Source organism: Procambarus clarkii, chromosome 65 (assembly GCF_040958095.1).
Source record: "Procambarus clarkii isolate CNS0578487 chromosome 65, FALCON_Pclarkii_2.0, whole genome shotgun sequence".
Lineage (NCBI taxonomy): Eukaryota > Metazoa > Arthropoda > Malacostraca > Decapoda > Cambaridae > Procambarus > Procambarus clarkii.
Window position 1 is genome coordinate 13,820,498 of NC_091214.1, and position 18,138 is coordinate 13,838,635.

At 41.6% G+C, this 18,138-nt stretch overlaps 1 protein-coding gene and 1 long non-coding RNA gene across 4 annotated transcripts; one reads left to right on the forward strand and one right to left on the reverse strand.

The window, feature by feature from the left end:
* Positions 1–300: 300 nt before the first annotated feature.
* Positions 301–1,184, forward strand: LOC138354887 (uncharacterized). The gene is made up of 3 exons (XR_011223701.1): positions 301–437; positions 576–704; positions 1,084–1,184. It is a non-coding gene; the product is annotated as an uncharacterized lncRNA (long non-coding RNA).
* Positions 1,185–2,994: 1,810 nt separating this feature from the next.
* Positions 2,995–11,420, reverse strand: LOC138354888 (sulfotransferase 1E1-like). Of its 3 annotated transcripts, none has more exons than XM_069309363.1 (4): positions 10,359–11,420; positions 8,747–8,936; positions 8,439–8,579; positions 2,995–3,319 (listed from the first exon to the last, which is right to left on the reverse strand). In XM_069309363.1, exons 2-4 carry the CDS (start codon positions 8,920–8,922, stop codon positions 3,010–3,012), a joined length of 627 nt encoding a protein of 208 aa, XP_069165464.1. In that variant the 5' UTR covers positions 8,923–8,936; positions 10,359–11,420; the 3' UTR covers positions 2,995–3,009. The 3 variants fall into 3 exon arrangements, with proteins under 3 accessions (XP_069165464.1, XP_069165465.1, XP_069165466.1); XM_069309364.1 differs by having other exon boundaries at positions 8,747–8,926; positions 10,359–11,416; XM_069309365.1 differs by lacking the exon at positions 2,995–3,319 and adding an exon at positions 3,997–4,114 and having other exon boundaries at positions 10,359–11,392.
* Between the last annotated feature and the right edge of the window lie 6,718 nt (positions 11,421–18,138).

An 18,138-nucleotide genomic window follows, 5' to 3' on the forward strand; every position in this document is an offset into this window, starting at 1 on the left:
CGGCGGTCGCATGCCTGACGCGCTCGCACAGATCGTATTTTCTTGCATATACTGCACAATGGATATAGTATCGGACAAGAAGAAAGCTCTAAAGGCAAGAGCTCTACGCGTTAGCCAAGTAAAGAAGGAGCGTAAAGCCACACTGAGGCAAAACAAGAGTTCCCTTGAGTGAAGAGAGGGCAGCCTCCCGCCCCCACAACACACTACCTCGCCTCACACCCAGGCACCCACACCTCCTGTGGCACCTGCCACACCTCTGTGGCACCTGCCACACCTCCTGCTGCACCTGCCACACCTCCTGCGGCACCTGCCACACCACCTGCGGCACCTGCCACACCACCTGCGGCACCTGCCACTCAAGATCTTAGACCTGCAACTCAAGACGTTCTCCCTCTTGATGTTGCAAGATGTTGCATATTTCAGACCAATTATATTAGGTTAGTATGTATTATGTTTTATATCTTGATACTATATCATAAATAATTGTAAATATAAAGCTGCTGTCTTTTTTTTTATTTTTTTTTATTTTTTTTTTTATTTTTTTTTTTAATAATTTTTTTTTTTTTTTTTATCAGGCGATCTTCATGGAACTTACACACCTTACTGAAGGAATGCCAATCTACAATGGTGGTAATTTTGATTGAAATTGGTAGTTCATCAACCTCAGCCAAAGGTGGCTGAACTTTGACCTTCATTTTTTACAGGTAACTAATTTGCAACTATATGGTTGAATAACTTTTTTATTTATTATTCAATTTACATGGAACTTGCACATTATATGTAGAGTCTGTGCCTCTAAAAACTCAAGTTATATATTTCCCCTAAGATCATTTATTGATTTTATATATATTTATAAACATCATTTTGTTGCATAATTTTTTGGGTGAACTTTGAAAATTTGTATTATTGCACTAAATAGGTTTGGGATAATAATGCCACTAGACAACCTTTATTATATAGTATTGTGATAGCTGAGTATCATAGAAATAATATCAGTTGATATTGGTATTTGTTATATCAACTTTAAAACATGTAAAAAAATGGTTAAAAAAAGTTTTTTTTTTTTTCTCCCTCTCTATTTAGGCTGCGATGCTGAAACTTGGACCACTTGCAGCCCTCTTCACGTGTAACACGTCAATAAATTTTCATTGCACTAGAACAACTTATGAACCCTAACTATCGCCACCTTAAATGAGAAAGCTGATGAAATTGCTAAATTGGCAACATGTCATCCATTGATATAATCCAACCCAGCCTACAGTACATGAAAGACTATCACCAAAAAGCTCATCTCGACAAAGCTTATCTACACCAGAGTAGCAGAATGTTCGCCCTCTGCAATATGTTATCTTCAGAACAACAAGTTAACAAAATTAAATATCCAAAAGGAATCCACAGGTAAATAGCAGTTCGGTTATGTAGATTACGTCTAGGTTACAGATGCAACTTGGAGATTGGTTAACCCAGAAAGAGTGCACCGTCTGCCAAACAATCACAAGTGTCACTTTTTCGCCGCCATCTTGAATGTGAAGCAACCAACGACCTTAGAGGAGCTTTAAGAGTACTCGAATCTTTCCGTAACCACACTGATGCCATCAACACTGCCACTCTTATGGTAAAAAAAAGGCATCCAGCAGCTGGACACCCTCAAATACTGTCAACCCCGCGATAGCAGCCCAACGATTAAATTTTACCACTTACGAGCTATTCATGCCCGTGCCACCTTTTTGGTTGCTTAATCTTCATCAATCAATCGGTAGAATTGCGAATGTACTCCCAACGCCTGTTGAACCTGATGACCTTTCTGCTGCCACAACTGCTACCATACCCTCCGCCCTGGTCGCAAGTCTCACTGCCTTCACTTCTACTCTACAGACTACCACCAGATCGACCACGAAAACTATAACAGACTCTAGAACCACCCAAGGCCCGGGTGGCACAAACAGTATTTCCTTCTCCAGTTCCCAACACTCCTACCATCACTATCTCGGCAGTAATGCCAGCAGACGTGCCGTTTACAAATTCTAACAGCACCACCAATGCTCCTAAAATAGCTTCTACCACTAATCCACGACACCCGAGCCTACCTCAAGCTGCGGGATTAAAGACACCAACTACGTATGTTACAGACTCTTCAGACCAGAAAATTTTAGGAGGAGTCTTTCGCCTCACCACAAATATCACACCTACTTTATACAAGATGACCTCGAAGAGGTCACCTCACCAAACTTCAACGACAGCACTGATCAGCCAAAGTCTCAGGCAAACAGAAAACTGAAAACCTGGAGGGCTACACTAACCCACCAGCTCCATAATTGGTACCGCTAGCCCTTCGGGGCTGAAATTCACAATGAAAACCCAAATACATCCCCCAGATCTTTAGTATCAGTTACTGATCCAGATAATGGATCTGGAAGAGCTTATACTTAGGGTCTCCATAGCCCATTCTACTTTGAACTTTTCCTTTAAGTAGCCGACTCTTGACAATAACAAAATACTGTTACTTATCCGATCGACACTGATGAGCACGAACCGCCCAGTGAAAAGTAGAGTGACTAGATAGCCAGAAAACACTGCCCATTATAAAAGTCTCACTTTCCAACCTCCTTCCAATCCTAGAACAAAAGGGGAAAGTATCCTAAAGTGTACAGGTTACGGCAGTGAGTGAAAGAAGGTGGGTGTGTGCAAGCCTGCACGTCTTGTACCCACCGTTTTATCGAGCAATAAAACCCACTGGCTCTCGGCCGAGCAGGGTTATTGGAAAAACTAAACTAGTCAATAGGTAAACCCCAAGTGGCGGCAGCTCAAGGAGGGAGAGGAAAGGGTCTATACATGTCCACTACACATGGCTCCCACGTTTAAAATTTGATCCAATTATTAAAGAAAACAGTCTTGTCAATATTTAGATTGAGACTTAAAAAAATTCAAATGAAGGAATAGAAACTGCAGGATTAGAGAACATTTTACCGATATTTATCTTCAGTAGCTGTATTTTAACTAATACTCTAATCATTTGATTACAAACCGTACGACTCTTGCTTCATGAAGCAGTGATTGCAAATCCAACCATTTTATTCCCATAAAACCATTAGAACAGTAACCAACTCTGACCTTTGTGGTTTGAAGAAGGCTAGGCGGAAGAAGGGTGCTGGGCAGGTGGGTCTTCATCACTCTAGGAGCAGGTAGAGCCTCGCTAATCTGCAGAAACACTCCGTCTTCAACCTTCTTGTCTGGACACATTTGACGAAACATTTCTGTGAACTGCTGAGGATTCTCAACAGTGCTTCTAATGGTCTTGCTGTCAATCATCATGTCAAAACTGGAAATGTTTTGTTGTTGTTATTACTACACCTACCCAGAGCTGAAATACTTAAATTTAATCGCTTTAGAATAAATACATTTGAGTTTATTCTTAAATCACCAATTATGCAATAAGTTCTAGCAATACATTTCTTTATATAAACCCATCCAGAAGCTCAAATACAGGATCCTTCATATATTGCAACCGATATATGAATGGTTCTTTGGTAATCTCGCATGTTGCACCCGACAGTTAACACAAGACTTCACATATTCAAGCACACATTAACATCACGTGCACAAACGTGTGGTAATCATGAGGTAATAAAGAAATTTAAGCCAAACACTTATTGTCACAAAACTATCACCATCTTAAAACAATATTATGCTTCACGTTACAAATTTTATATGACCTCTACCCAGGGCCTGTATTCTGTCACAGGATATCAGTCCCTAACTACTTATTGTGTCCAACCTAATCTCTGGTTAAAGAGTTACAAAAACCATGTGCACCATAGTACAAAGATTGACGTTCTAAACAATTAGGTAGAACTTTGTACTATTGTCCGGAAACATTTAAAAACTTATTCCAATGCCTAGTATAACATTTACTTTATTAAACCTCCGATTGCACGTAATAGACCTAGGAAAGGTTAGGTTAATTTGTCTTTGCAACTACAGTGGAAAAGTTTATTTATCGAAATTCAATAGTATTGATCCCTACTTTTCTAATTAGGTTGTACATCTGCACGTACTATTGTCATCCTTCGTCCCAATACAGGGGGACGGGTTTAATTGTCAGAGGCCCCATTTCCTGAAAACAACAATGTAGTGTGCGAGTGAACAATTAATTTAGGACAGTTTAGCATCAATGCTAAACTGAATTATCCAACACTGACAAAGAGAACCAATCACCAGAGTCGGACATGATAATTTTGCTTACACACACAAGACCAAGTGTTATAAATATTTACCCAAGACCTCCGAAGCGATTGCTTCACATGCATGACCTATTTTATGTAACTACAGTATTGAGCCAAAGTATTTGGGCCAATCATGAAGATTGGTCCAAATACCAATTTGGTAAATATACCAAAAATTGAAGTCATTAAAGCCTTCATGAAAGGCTTTAGTGACTTCATAAATGCATTTAACCGTAAAGCCAGGGTAAGCATCCCAACCAGTATTAATATTGCAAGAAATTTATGACATTTATTTCCTGCAACCACTAGTATTTAGTCTGCCAGCCCCCCCCCCCCCTTCCCCCTCGTGTCCACAGAACATTTATAAAAGGTGGCATCTCCCCTCGCCCAGCACCGCCTCAAACAATCTTTTAATGACGAATTTACAATTCCCATCCCTCTTTTTGCAACTAATAAATCAAGCTGGGGCGAGGCTTTATTACAGACAAGTACAAACGCTCACAAAAATGTATCTTGACCTGTCTAGGGCAACCCGTTCTCGCAAATTCATAAAGTCAATATTGACTTATTAACTACGTGCATAGGTGATATACTAAACATAATAGATACCCTTAAAAAGATTCATAGAAAACACTGACCTTACCTAACCTTGTTAGTATCTTAAGATAAGCATCTTATTGCTTCGTAATTACAATTATTACTTAACCTATACCTATTATAGGTTAGGTAATAATTGTAATTACGAAGCAATAAGATGCTTATCTTAAGATACTAACAAGGTTAGGTAAGGTCGGTGTTTTCTATGAATCTTTTTAAGGGTATCTATGTTAAGTATGTCACCTATGCACATATTTAATAAGTCAATATTGACTTATTAAATTTGCGAGAACGGGTTGTCTAGGGAGCCGGTCGGCCGAGCAGATAGCATGCTGGACTTGTGATCCTCTGGTCCTGGGTGCGATCCCAGGCGCCGGCGAGAAACAATGGGCAGAGTTTTGTTCACCCTATGCCCCTGTTACCCAGCAGTAAAATGGGTACCTGGGTTTTAGTCAGCTGTCACGGGCCGCTTCCTGGGGTTGGAGGCCTGGTCGAGGACCGGGCCGCGGGGACACTAAAGCCCCGAAATCATCTCAAGATAACCTTCCTAAGTGCTATATAGTCTTAATGGATTTGCGCTTTCCCCAGATAATCCCCCCCCCCCTCAAAAAAAATTGTTTGGTAGCACTAATCTGAACAACCAACCACTGAACAACCCATCTTTTGTATTCTACCAACGTAAAGTACAAACACAGGAATTTTTTTTTTTTTTTTTATTTTTATTTTTACATGCAAGCATGTGTATAATGTACCATAAAAACAGAACAAATATAACATAGAACAAAAGTACAAAGCACACACGTACAATGACAAAGGAACAAATCAAGAGAAGACCAGCCAGAAGGGCTCACCACAAAACAAAAATGCATATACAAACATAACGCAAATATAAACACAGCGTAATACAAACATAAGGGAAACAGGCGAGAAACATACAAAACAAGTCTGCTAACACCTCACACACATAATGCACACAACAAAGAGCACACCCCAACAGCCTGAAGGGCACACAAGATGACAAACAAGGGCACACGACATCCACAACCGAACACACAAATGCATAGGAACCGCACACCCCCCCCCCCCCACTAGCCATACAAGAAGACCCACAATACAAACCGGAGCACGCAGGAACCGGGAAACAATACCCACCCCACCCACTCACATACACACCCCACAACCAGGCAACATAAAATACATAGAAATCACTTGCGAGGAACCTCGTGAGAAATGTACTTCTCTGGGAAAAGATCATGAGGATATTTCGCCTTTTAAGCTTCCCAGACTAGATCTTCAAGGTCGGTAGGGTTTGTGATCCCCCGCTCTCGAGCGGGTATCATAAACTCGGGAACATCTATATCTGGCGGCATCGGCCAATACCTAAGGTCACTGACGCAAGTCGCATAACGAGGCTGGGGAGCGCCAACCACGCCCTTCGAGGAAGCAGATGACACCGGAGAAGCGGACGAGGGTCGCCGAGCCTGCCACGCCTTCATCGGAGCAGGTGCCGGACGCTGAGACGATAGCACTTCCACGGATACCGCAGGAGACACGGAAGGGACTGCAGGAAACTGAAGAGGCGGCAAGACCGCTGCCGAGGAAACGGGTAACGAGGAAGGGGCCACAGAACATCCAGAGCGAGCATCCTTTCTCAACATCACTACCAGGCCACCCCGCTCACCACCAACTACAGCAGGGGAAACCACCGCCCACGAAGAACCGGAGCCATCCGACGCAGGCAACGCACCTGAAGCAGGACCCTCTGACACCGGACCAGAAGTTGAGGCCAAAACGCCGGCACCGGCATCCTCAGGCAAGTGTACCTCCGCCACCACCGTAGTGTGCACCACATCCGGAGCCACTCCACCGTCAACGGAAGGACGACACTCGTCGAATTCGCCAACATCAGCCCACGCAGAAGAACGCCGGGAACGCTTAGGCTCGGGCCGCACATCATCAGACCCGAAGGCAGACTCAGCGACCCGCGCAGCACCAACCGAGCGAACTGACGCACGCCGCAGCACGGCAGCCTCCTCAACCACACGGGGCACCAGGCCAGGCACAGGAGGGAATGCCGGAACCACCTCAGCTCCCAGCACAGCCGGAACAGACGGCGAGGGCGCAGGGACCGGGACAGACACAGCAGAGGAAGAACTGGAAGACGAGGGGTCCGAGCAAACGGCAGGCGGAAGAGGCTCGGACACCAGCTGGAGCACTAGGCGAGGACCCAACCTCCGGAGGAGATGCGGCAACAACAGGAGGCGCAACAGGCGGAGCAACAGCTGCTACAGAGGGCACCTCCTCAGCCGAAGAGACGTCCATACCCACCGAATCATCCCCCACAGGAAGGGGCGGAAAATCCTCCTCACTGAAGAGATTCACTGGTGCAACAGCAGGCGCAGAACAGTCAGCAGCCTGATGGCCCAAAAGACCACAACGATAACACGTCCGCGGCTGACGGGCGTAAAACACCCGAACGTTGTACCCCATAAGGCGCACAGAGGACGGAATATCCGCCCGGAGTCTCATGCCCAGGGTGCGAATGTTAGACCTCACACCCTTAAGAGGACTAGAAGACACCACGTTCACTCTCACACTAACAACTGCGCCAAACCGGCCGAAATACCGCCGTAGCAGAGCCTCTGGAAACTCCAAGGGAGCCCCATGCACACTGATGTAAGTAAGTGCACCACTCCTATCCGAGAGGGTGACAGTGCCCGCACCATCCGGCAGGGGCAGTGTCCGCCCCTCGTATCGCCGGAGAAAATCGCGATACGCCACCTCTGCAAACTTCACAATTGCCCTACGGGCCGTTACCAACTCGACCCCATAAATCGCAAACACAGGGACAGAGCATTTCACAAGCCAGGGCAATCTCTGGGTAACCAGCCCGCACAGAGAACTCTAGTCCCACAGACTGAGCCCGGACGACAGGGGGTAGAGGGACCCCCATCGTAACGCCACGTCAGCACAGGCGAGCAGAGACACACCCGCCCTCAACCAGCCGAAACGGGCAAACAACACCAACTGCTGGAGCGCCGATTCAACACGTCCGCCCCGTACCGAAGCTAGGGCCAGACTCCCACGCTCACAAACACAGGAAATGGTAAAAGGAATAATACTTCACACAGTCATTAACAGATCTTATCTCAAGCAGCCAAAATTGCCACATCATTTTATCCACATCCGGTGCCGTGTTAAGCAGGAGTAACCGTTTTATGAAATGTAATAGAGAAAAAAATATATAAAAAAAGTCTTGGCAAAATTTTTATTTTCTGCCAAGATAAAATGGTTAAGAATATTTATGAATACTATTTTAAAGAACTTTTGCAAGATCTTCGCTAATATTACATGGTCTTCAAAATTAAAGGGGACTATTCTAAGGTACGTCTGCAAATTAGCGAATTTACTGCAGCTTGCTGAACTACCATTCCGAAAAAGTCTTCCATAAATGCGATCTAAACCGGAGCTCATTTAGAACTAAGCAGCTAAACACTAATTAAATCTTTCAACCACACCTACCGATTTATTAGGAGCAATCAGACTATACAGTAATTATAGCCCTAGTCCCGGGCGTTACCAAGACAATCACACTGATAAACCAAGAATGTGTCATACTGTATATGCGGTGCTCTGATGAAGATGGGCAGGTTGCCCCTCTGGTTCAGGTCGGGGTTGTGAAGCATCGTCCACACCAACTCCAACATCCAGGTCGTCCCAGACCTGGGCATTCCCATCACAAGTACGTCACCTTGTGAACTGAAGAGAACATTATTGTAGTATACATTATAGAGAACATACAAGTGTATACATTTTACACCCACATATATATCAGGGGAGAGTGATTTGGGCACCGTTCACCCACCACCCTCCCGACCAAGTACATTACCCATATTCAAGTATCAAAGTAACAATAGACATATTACACCTTGTAGTTGTAGATGTCGTCAGCATATTTGGTGAAGAGCGTCGGGTAGAGCCAGCCTCCGGGCCTGAGGCGGACCATACCTTTGTTGTAGAGCGTCTGTTCCTGCTCCATCCTGGCCAGCCACTCCTCGCTCATGTCCTCCACCTCGTGACCACTAGCCAGCTTCGTATTCATCTTCCTAGGTACAACTACACGGGTCGTTATGGCAGTCATGAAAATACCTGGTCTATGTCAGGCATTACAGTGATTAGGTAAAGTGTCAGTACTTTAATAAACGTGTTTACAATTTGATGGCGAGGATGATTATTTGTGGATGCGTGACATGGCCCCATGTCAGGGCTGTGTCGGCCGATGACCTGTTATGTGACGCCAGGGATGGCGGGTGGGGATATGAACTATTAGTTGGTAAGGGTATTAGGTGAAGAATGTTATGAAAGATGGGTAGACTATGTGGATCGGGGAGGGTGGGGGAGATGTCGAAGCTTAACCAGTTCCTGCACTTCTATTCAAATTATATAAATCGACAATACAACTACTCAAAAACTACAATTAAAGTAGTTATTTCAAAAAGAAAAATTAATGTTCTTAAAATAGGGAATGGAGCATAACTAGCGCCACCAGTCATAGCTCATTGGGTGGGGATGTTTGGGCAGATAGAAATCTAACATTCACCAGACCTACCACACCACACACTGAACTATGCAACACCTGCCTCTGCAAGAATCAGGAGCACAGTATAATCTGTAATGCCGTGCAAGTTAATACTGGAATCCGAAAAACTTTCTTTAGATCCGATAGATATACAAATACCACACTTGTCATTAGGTTGTATATGTAACTTTACTAAGCGTGCCAAAACCTGACGGGAAAAACTCCGCCTACTTACAACTACACAGTCGTTATATTACCGTCACAACACTAAGTCCACCTACAATGACAAGCCGACCGACTAAGAACGAGCTGGTATATATTTTAAATACACACAAGTCGCATTGTCAAGAACTGGCCTAATGGTCAGCGATAAATCCAGACATCAATGTATATTTAAATAGTACAAACTCCCTGCCATTGGCGGGGCGCGTTATCAGCAATTACTTTGTCGTTTCAACGCTGCGTTATTGAAAGTCCTCACAGGAGCCAACTTAACCCATAATAGATGGACCAAAATTACATTCTCCAGATTAAATGTGGCATCCACTGTACTGTTATGCCATTCCTGCAAGACACCAACGAGTTGCTCAATAAAGAAAGATCACTTGGCAAGGAAGGTAGTATTTACAGCGTGCATAGACCGCGAGGAGCAGTACGAGCTGTTCGGCTCGTACATTCCCGCCAACATTATATTTCCTCCATACAGCGTCGGCAAATAATTACAACCATTTTAATATTTATCTACTTACACTGCACAATTACACCAATCACAGTGTCTTTTCTCAAATAGAATGTGAATACACTCTGCTCACTATAAGAGAACTACTGCATTTGGCAACTACTATATCTACACAAAGTTATTAAAGCAGTTGGTTATACAGTCCCCAAATTATTTTCACAGTTTAACTAGTCTTCCCTGAAGAATATTCATTTAAATACGTCAACACACTACAGCTCACGTTGTGACACTGAAGGTGGGAGGAGGAGCAGCAACACAACTACTCACAACAACACAATCAACACATATGACCGACCATTGGCTGAGGCTCCACCAAAGTCAACACCCCAGTGTTACCAACTCGGCTAATTAAGTACTCGCATCCATCTAGTGATACCAATTCAGTGTAAAAATTAATGCTTACGCTATCATTTTAAATATAATAAAAAACAACTGTAAGTGGACATAGAGAAAAATGAGGCACAAAAATTTATGTTAAAGAAGAACAGTAGAATGCTTCGTTAAAATAATTATGAACATTAATTCCGGTTGTTTCCAAAAATCTCGCCCGTTCTCACACTTGAACAAACGTTTAAATTAAAGGAGTTTACTCCACAATAAGTGTAAATACCTTAACTCTAGAGGACAATGACCTGTAATTGGAGGAGGCATTTTGGTGGCTGGTATCTATAGTGTGGAGGTCACTGGTCATTACGGGTGAGAACGAGGGAACTGTGCAGCGATCTCACCAAAACCGGACCTAACAATTAATGAATCTTTACATGTGCACTATGGAAGGAAACGTAAACATTAACATGTTTTATAGAGAATACAAGCGTGTAAATGTGTAGGTTTTCTCCTCTTAAACAACATCAGCATCAATAGCTAAGATGACAAAGTGAAGGTTTTCTAAGTTAGACAAACGAGCATTGACCAGTTTTTGTCTATCGTCAGCAGAGTACGATAGCAGTGATATCCTGGATCCGGATTCACAAAGCAGTTACGCAAGTACTTACGAACGTGTACATCTTTCCTCAATCTTTGACGGCTTTGGTTACATTTATTAAACAGTTTACATGCATGAACATTTCCCAATCAACTGTTGTTATTGTTATAAACAGTATCCTGGCGCCTCGGAGCTCATTAACTGTTTAATAATTGTAAACAAACCCGTCAAAGATTGACAAAAGATGGACAGGTTCGTAAATGCTTGCGTAACTGCTTCGTGAATCTGGCCCCCAGACTGATAGACAACACCCACTAAAATCAACATGGTTACTTATTTATAGTCGGCACCTTACCCAGGGATGTGGTACAGTCATTAGTCGGCACCTTACCCAGGGATGTGGTACAGTCATTGGTCGGCACCTTATCCAGGGATGTGGTACAGTCATTGGTCGGCACCTTACCCAGGGATGTGGTACAGTCACAGGTCGGCACCTTACCCAGCGATGTGGTACAGTCACAGGTCGGCACCTTACCCAGGGATGTGGTACAGTCATTAGTCGGCACCTTACCCAGCGATGTGGTACAGTCACAGGTCGGCACCTTACCCAGGGATGTGGTACAGTCATTGGTCGGCACCTTACCCAGGGATGTGGTACAGTCATTGGTCGGCACCTTACCCAGGGATGTGGTACAGTCATTGGTCGGCACCTTACCCAGCGATGTGGTACAGTCATTGGTCGGCACCTTACCCAGGGATGTGGTACAGTCACAGGTCGGCACCTTACCCAGGGATGTGGTACAGTCATTGGTCGGCACCTTACCCAGGGATGTGGTACAGTCACAGGTCGGCACCTTACCCAGGGATGTGGTACAGTCATTGGTCGGCACCTTACCCAGGGATGTGGTACAGTCATTGGTCGGCACCTTACCCAGGGATGTGGTACAGTCATTGGTCGGCACCTTACCTGGTTGATACCTGGTTGATGGAGTTCTGAGAGTTCTTCTACTCCCCAAGCCCGGCCCGAGGCCAGGCTCGACTTGTGTGAGTCTGGTCCACCAGGCTGTTGCTTGGAGCGGCCTGCAGGCCCACATACCCACCACAGCCCGGCTGATCCGGAATTTCTCTTAGAAACCCGTCCGGTTTTCTCTTGAAGATGTCCACGGTTGTTCCGGCAATATTTCTTATGCTTGCTGGGAGGACGTTGAACAACCGCGGACCCCTGATTTTTATACAGTGCTCTCTGACTGTGCCTATGGCACCTCTGCTCTTCACTGGTTCAATCTTGCATTTTCTTCCATATCGTTCACCTCAGTACGTTGTTATTTTACTGTGTAGATTTGGGACCTGACCCTCCAGTATTTTCCATGTGTATATTATTTGGTATCTCTCTCGTCTCCTTTCTAGAGAGTACATTTGGAGAGCTTTGAGACGATCCCAATAATTTAGGTGTTTTATCTCGTCTATGCGTACCGTATATGTTCTCTGTATTCCCTCTATTTCAGCAATCTCTCCTGCTCTGAAGGGGAAAGTAAGTACAAAGCAGTACTCGAGACGGGACAACACAAGTGACTTGAAGAGTACAACCATTGTGATGGGATCCCTGGATTTGAAAGTTCTCGTAATCCATCCGATCATTTTTCTGGCTGACGCGATATTTGCTTGGTTATGCTCCCTAATCGTTAGATCGTCGGACACTATTATTCCCAAATCCTTGACATGCTGTTTTTCTACTATGGGAAGATTCGATTGTGTTTTGTACCCTGTATTATGTTTCAGATCCTCATTTTTGCCGTACCTGAGTACCTGAAATTTATCACTGGTAAACATCATGTTATTTTCTGCTGCCCAGTCGAAAACTTTGTTGACATCTGCTTGTAGTTTTTCAATGTCTTCAGCAGAGGTAATTTTCATGCTGATTTTTGTGTCATCTACCCTGGGATGTGCATGAAAATTTATTTAAAAACTTATGATGACAAAAAAATCAGCTGTGTTATGCCAAAAATTACATAGAACGAGAACTTCAAGAAATTGTTCTAATTTATGAGTTGCTGTCATTATTAATTTTTTTCTTGATTCAGTTGTAAGAGATAAATACATTAGAAAAGAGATTTCATTAAATCTGAAGGCTGAGAGGAATCATGCTCTTTGTCAATGTTTGGTGAATCTTTGGAAAACTTGAGTGTAGAAAGTAAAGTGTCAAAGAAGCATCTCCTAAATTAATATTCTCTAGGATGCCTTAAATTCTCTACACGAGTCTAATCAAACTTTGCGGCCTGGTTGACTGTATTACAGTATATATAAAACTAAACTCTTATTCTTTCTTTTTTATATAAAATAATAATAATAATATATACTTACTAAAAAAAGAAAATATTGAGTATAGTTTCATATATAATGGTTGATATTTTTATTATCCATTGTGTGTGTGTGCACACTCACATAGTTGTACTCACCTAGTTGTGCTTGGGGGGATTGAGCTTCGGCTCTTTAGTCCCACCTCTCAACAGTCAATGAACTGGTGTGCAGATTCCTGAGCCTAATGGGCTATATCATATCTACATTGGGAACCGAGACATGATCACTTCTTTATAAAATTCTCTGGAAATAAAAGACTGGAAAGAACTAAAAATGTTCCTTGTTGTTACAAATTCCACCAGTCTAATAAACCATTACACCTCCTAATTCCAACATCATAGCAGCTCCTTTGACTCTTATTTAATTGCTTGGAAATCTTTATATCTTTCATCTTGACATCCACTTGTGGAAATTCCCTTAAACAATTGATTCTATCATTCATGAAACGCCTGTAACAAATTCCACGTAATGGAAAAGAAGGGGGGGGGATAATATGGTATTTTTACCATATCAGTTACTTGGAAGGAAACTAAAAGATATTTTCACCATATCAGTTATTTAAGGCATCATGTTGTTCTGTATGGAACTAGAAGACACTAATCCTTCGGTACAACTTCTCAAATAAACCACATGGGTCTAATTTAACTTTGCGGTATCTATATAAAAAATACAAAAAACATATATGTTCGGGAATAAAATATTCACATATTTTATACTTATTGTATTAGTTATTTTATGTCTGTTCATTACGATAACATCTATTATGAATATGTATAACAAAATACCATATATGGAATCAGTTGCAGTTGGAATGACTGATGGTAAAATGAAATATGTTATGGGTTCACTACATGCCATAGCTGGTTCCCTTGCAGTAATTCTGGCAACTTTGGCAATTTTCACAACAATTAACACAAATAAAAGTATAAAAAGTGAAGAAAGAGAACAAATGAATTTCGAAGCACCATAAAAAAGGTAGGAATTTTCCAAATATTAAATTAAATGGATGAGAATATATTTAATAATTGGGCTAAAAAAGACAGGTGCTTGGTTAAAAATATAATAATGACAACAATTCTTAACTTAATATTCTCTAGAATGCCTAAAATTGTCCACTCATGTCTAATCTAGCTTTGCTGCCCGGTTCACTATATACAGTATATATAAAACTAAAATTCTTATTCTCTCTTTTTTTGTTTAAGTAAATAAAATAATATTATATATTTACTAAAAAATAGAAATATAGTGTATAGTGTTTCACCTAGTTGTATTTGGGGAGATTGAGATTCGGCTCTTTGGTCCCGCATCTGAACTGTTAATGAACTGGTGTATAGATTCCTGAACCAATTGGTTTCTATCATATCTACATTTGAAACTGCGTAAGGAGTCTGCCTCCTCATCATCATTGCCTAATGCATTCCATCGGTTAGGTACGCTAACACTTTTCTTTCTACACTTAAATTTTCCGAAGATTCACCAAACATTGACCAACAATACGATTCCTTTCTACCCTCAAATTTCAAGAAATCTCTTATCTGGTGATTTTTTTTCTTACAACTGAGTCAAGAAAAAAATAGTAATAACAACTCCCAACTTAAAATAATATTCTCTAGGATGCTTAAAATTGTCCACGCGTGTCTAATCCAGCACTGCGGCCTGGGTGACTGTATACAATATATTTATACTACACTCTTATTCTTTCTTTTTTTGCTTTAGTAAATAAAATAATATTACTGTTATTTAATACTTACTAAGAAAACAAAACTTCACTTACTAGCTTAGACACAAACGTCCACCTCTTCGCTCCATAGATGGCATTCACTGTCTAAGTGCCACCTCACCTGAGGTCAGCAGCGGCTACTTCGCGAACTGACTAGGGCAGGAATCCAGCGCCTATTGCTGGCATATCCTGTCACCACTAGATAGCGTTGTCCAAGTTGTGGGGTTCTCGGGAGCGGACTCATAGATGGCGTGGACTTCACTGCTCCGTGCTCGGGCGAGGAATTCTGGTTCGTAACAAGCACGTGGTGTGGCGCGTCCGGTGGCGGGAATTCTGTTAGCCAATCAGAATCACCGGGCGAGGCAATGAGTGCTGGTGGAGCATGAATTGAACAGTACTCTACTCACTCCTGGACAGGCCCCTCATATGTGTTGGGATCGAACTGTCTAAAACCCAACACATTTTAAATAGGTTTGTTCTGGAAGTGCTTTTCTGTACTTGCAAGTGCAAGTACCATTTCAGAAAAGGCAGAGACCGAAGTTGGAATAACCCAGTTGCACGGTAAATCAGAGGTGAAAAATGAAAATGACACTATACCTTTCTTTTGCTTCTCGATATCATAACCTAAGAGCAAGAGACCAGGTAGTTGACATAGTAGACATCTTCCACCATCATAATCATTATGATTAACGAGTGATTTATTTATCTGTCTGCAGTATTTGAGGAAATTAGTAACTATTTGAAAAAAAAACCTTGGTGTCGTGTAGTGGGAGGTAATAATAATCATCCTTATTATTGTCCAGGGTATTATTACACCAGACGAACTTTCATAGGAAAAAGGCATGTTAGTAAAAGCACATTCTTTTAAATAATTTTCTTCTTTTCGACATTTAAACATTCCTTAAATTTTGAAGGATATATTTTTTGTAATAGTTTATTGTAAAAATTGGGTCATTAATATCGAGGATCATATAATGTTGCAGACCGATGAAAAAAAAATAATGCAACCATAATTGTGGCTAATATAATTAAAAAAGGAGGGGAAGACCATTCTGATTTGCTACTGCATTATGGGAAATGTGTGGGCAAGAATTTACATTGACATAACAAAATGTTAAATAGTCAAATTCGCTTTTATTCCACCGATATCAGTTGTAAATTGAACTTTTAATTTAGATGACTGCTTATTTTTTCTTAGTAAACCTGCTTCCACATATGAATTTACATCATATAAATTTATTGGTTGTGGTTTATTATTATTATTATTATTTATTATTATTATTATTATTATTATTATTATTATTATTATTAATTATATATAAATTTGCATGTTTCACATTTGCCTCACTATACAATTTTTGAATTAAAATACTCACATAAGCAGTAATATTTGTCATATCTTGATTAAAAGGTGAGGAATAGGATGATGGAGGAAAAATATAGAAGTTTGAATTAGTTATATTTATTAAATTAGGTATAGTTTGCCCAGATATGTACCGCATATTAATGGTTTTTAAATATATATAATGAGAAAACAGCTTTTAATGAAACTGGGTTTTAGGCTATAAATCTCAAAAAGATAGAGTACCTTAGGCTGAAATCTAAAATTTATTGATATCACGTTCTTCAACTTGTTTATGTGGAAGATTTTTCATGTAATCTTAAAGTTGATTACATATTTACTTCCTCACATAATGTCAAAGTAAAAAAAAATATCACATGTGTTGTCAACCCCTAATATTTTTTCCTTAATTTTATATACAAATCGCTAGTTTTATATACATTTGTAATGTTTTTTTATACCACAGTATTTAAAATCCCCGGGCCTTTTATATCTCCGAGTAAATAAAATTAAAATGACCCTATGGGAGGGCCAAAAAATTAGAGGAGTAAACTTTATCTAATATTGGGAGATGTTTATAGATAACGACTATTTCATCTGGTAAATAATCCTCAGAAAGATAGAGTAGAAGGTATTGTTCGTAACTCGAGACATGATCACTGCTTTATAAAATTCTCAGATGGATTGAAACCCATCCTACTTTCTGGAAAGAACTTAAAATGTCGCATTCTACCAGTCTAATAAACCACTACACCTCCTACAAATGCCAATACTAAGAAGATTCGCTGGTGAATCAATTGACTCTTATTAAATTGCTTGGAAATGTGTATATCTTCCACGTTGACATCCATTTGTGGAAATCCACTTACACAATTGATTCCATCGTTCATGAAACTCCTGTAACAAATTCCACATATTGTAAGAGAAGGGGGATAATATGAAGACTATATCATATCAGTTACTTTTAAAACACGCCTTTTGACTACTGGTTAAGGGCCTTAGAGCATTGAACTCGGAGGTAAGAGATATGGGCTGACCAAGACAAACGAGTGTCAAAGACCAACCCCAAAAGCTTCGCGGAATCCCTGTACACAATGGGATGACCATAAAGCGACAAAGAGGGAAGAAGAACGACATGCTTCCGAATAAAAGTCATGGCACAAGTCTTAGACGCAGAGAACTTGAAGCCATTATCGGTGGCCCAAGACGACATGGCATCAATCGCAAGTTGAAGCCGCTGTTGAAGGAGAGGGGAATCATCACCCAGACAGCAAAGGGTAAGATCATCAACATAGAGAGCAGAGAAGATGCCAGAAGGAAGAGAGGAAAGAAGACCGTTGCGGGCAACTAGAAAAAGAGTAGTGCTCAGAAAACTACCCTGGGGAACACCCTCATACTGCTGAAAAGGGGCAGAGAGAGCAGTACCAAGCCGCACACGAAAGGAACGACGAGAGAGGAAGCTCCGGAGGAAGAGCGGGAGGTTCCCACGAAGGCCAAAAGAATGAAGTTGAGACCAAATATGATACCGCCAGGTAGTGTCGTAAGCCTTTTCCAGGTCAAAAAGGACGGCAACAACGGAGGTCTTCGCAGCAAAAGCAGTACGAATATAGACCTCCAAGTTCACCAGGACATCTGTTGTGCTGTGGCACTTGCGA

Excerpts from the sequence above, each read along its gene's own strand:
- LOC138354888 (XM_069309363.1), bottom strand. The coding sequence starts at position 8,922 with ATGAATACGAAGCTGGCTAGTGGTCACGAGGTGGAGGACATGAGCGAG. Across the intron at positions 8,580-8,746 it reads GACATCTACAACTACAAGGT|TTCACAAGGTGACGTACTTG; the intron begins GTAATATGTCTA and ends TGTTCTCTTCAG. Across the intron at positions 3,320-8,438 it reads ATCAGAGCACCGCATATACA|TTTTGACATGATGATTGACA; the intron begins GTATGACACATT and ends AAACATTTCCAG.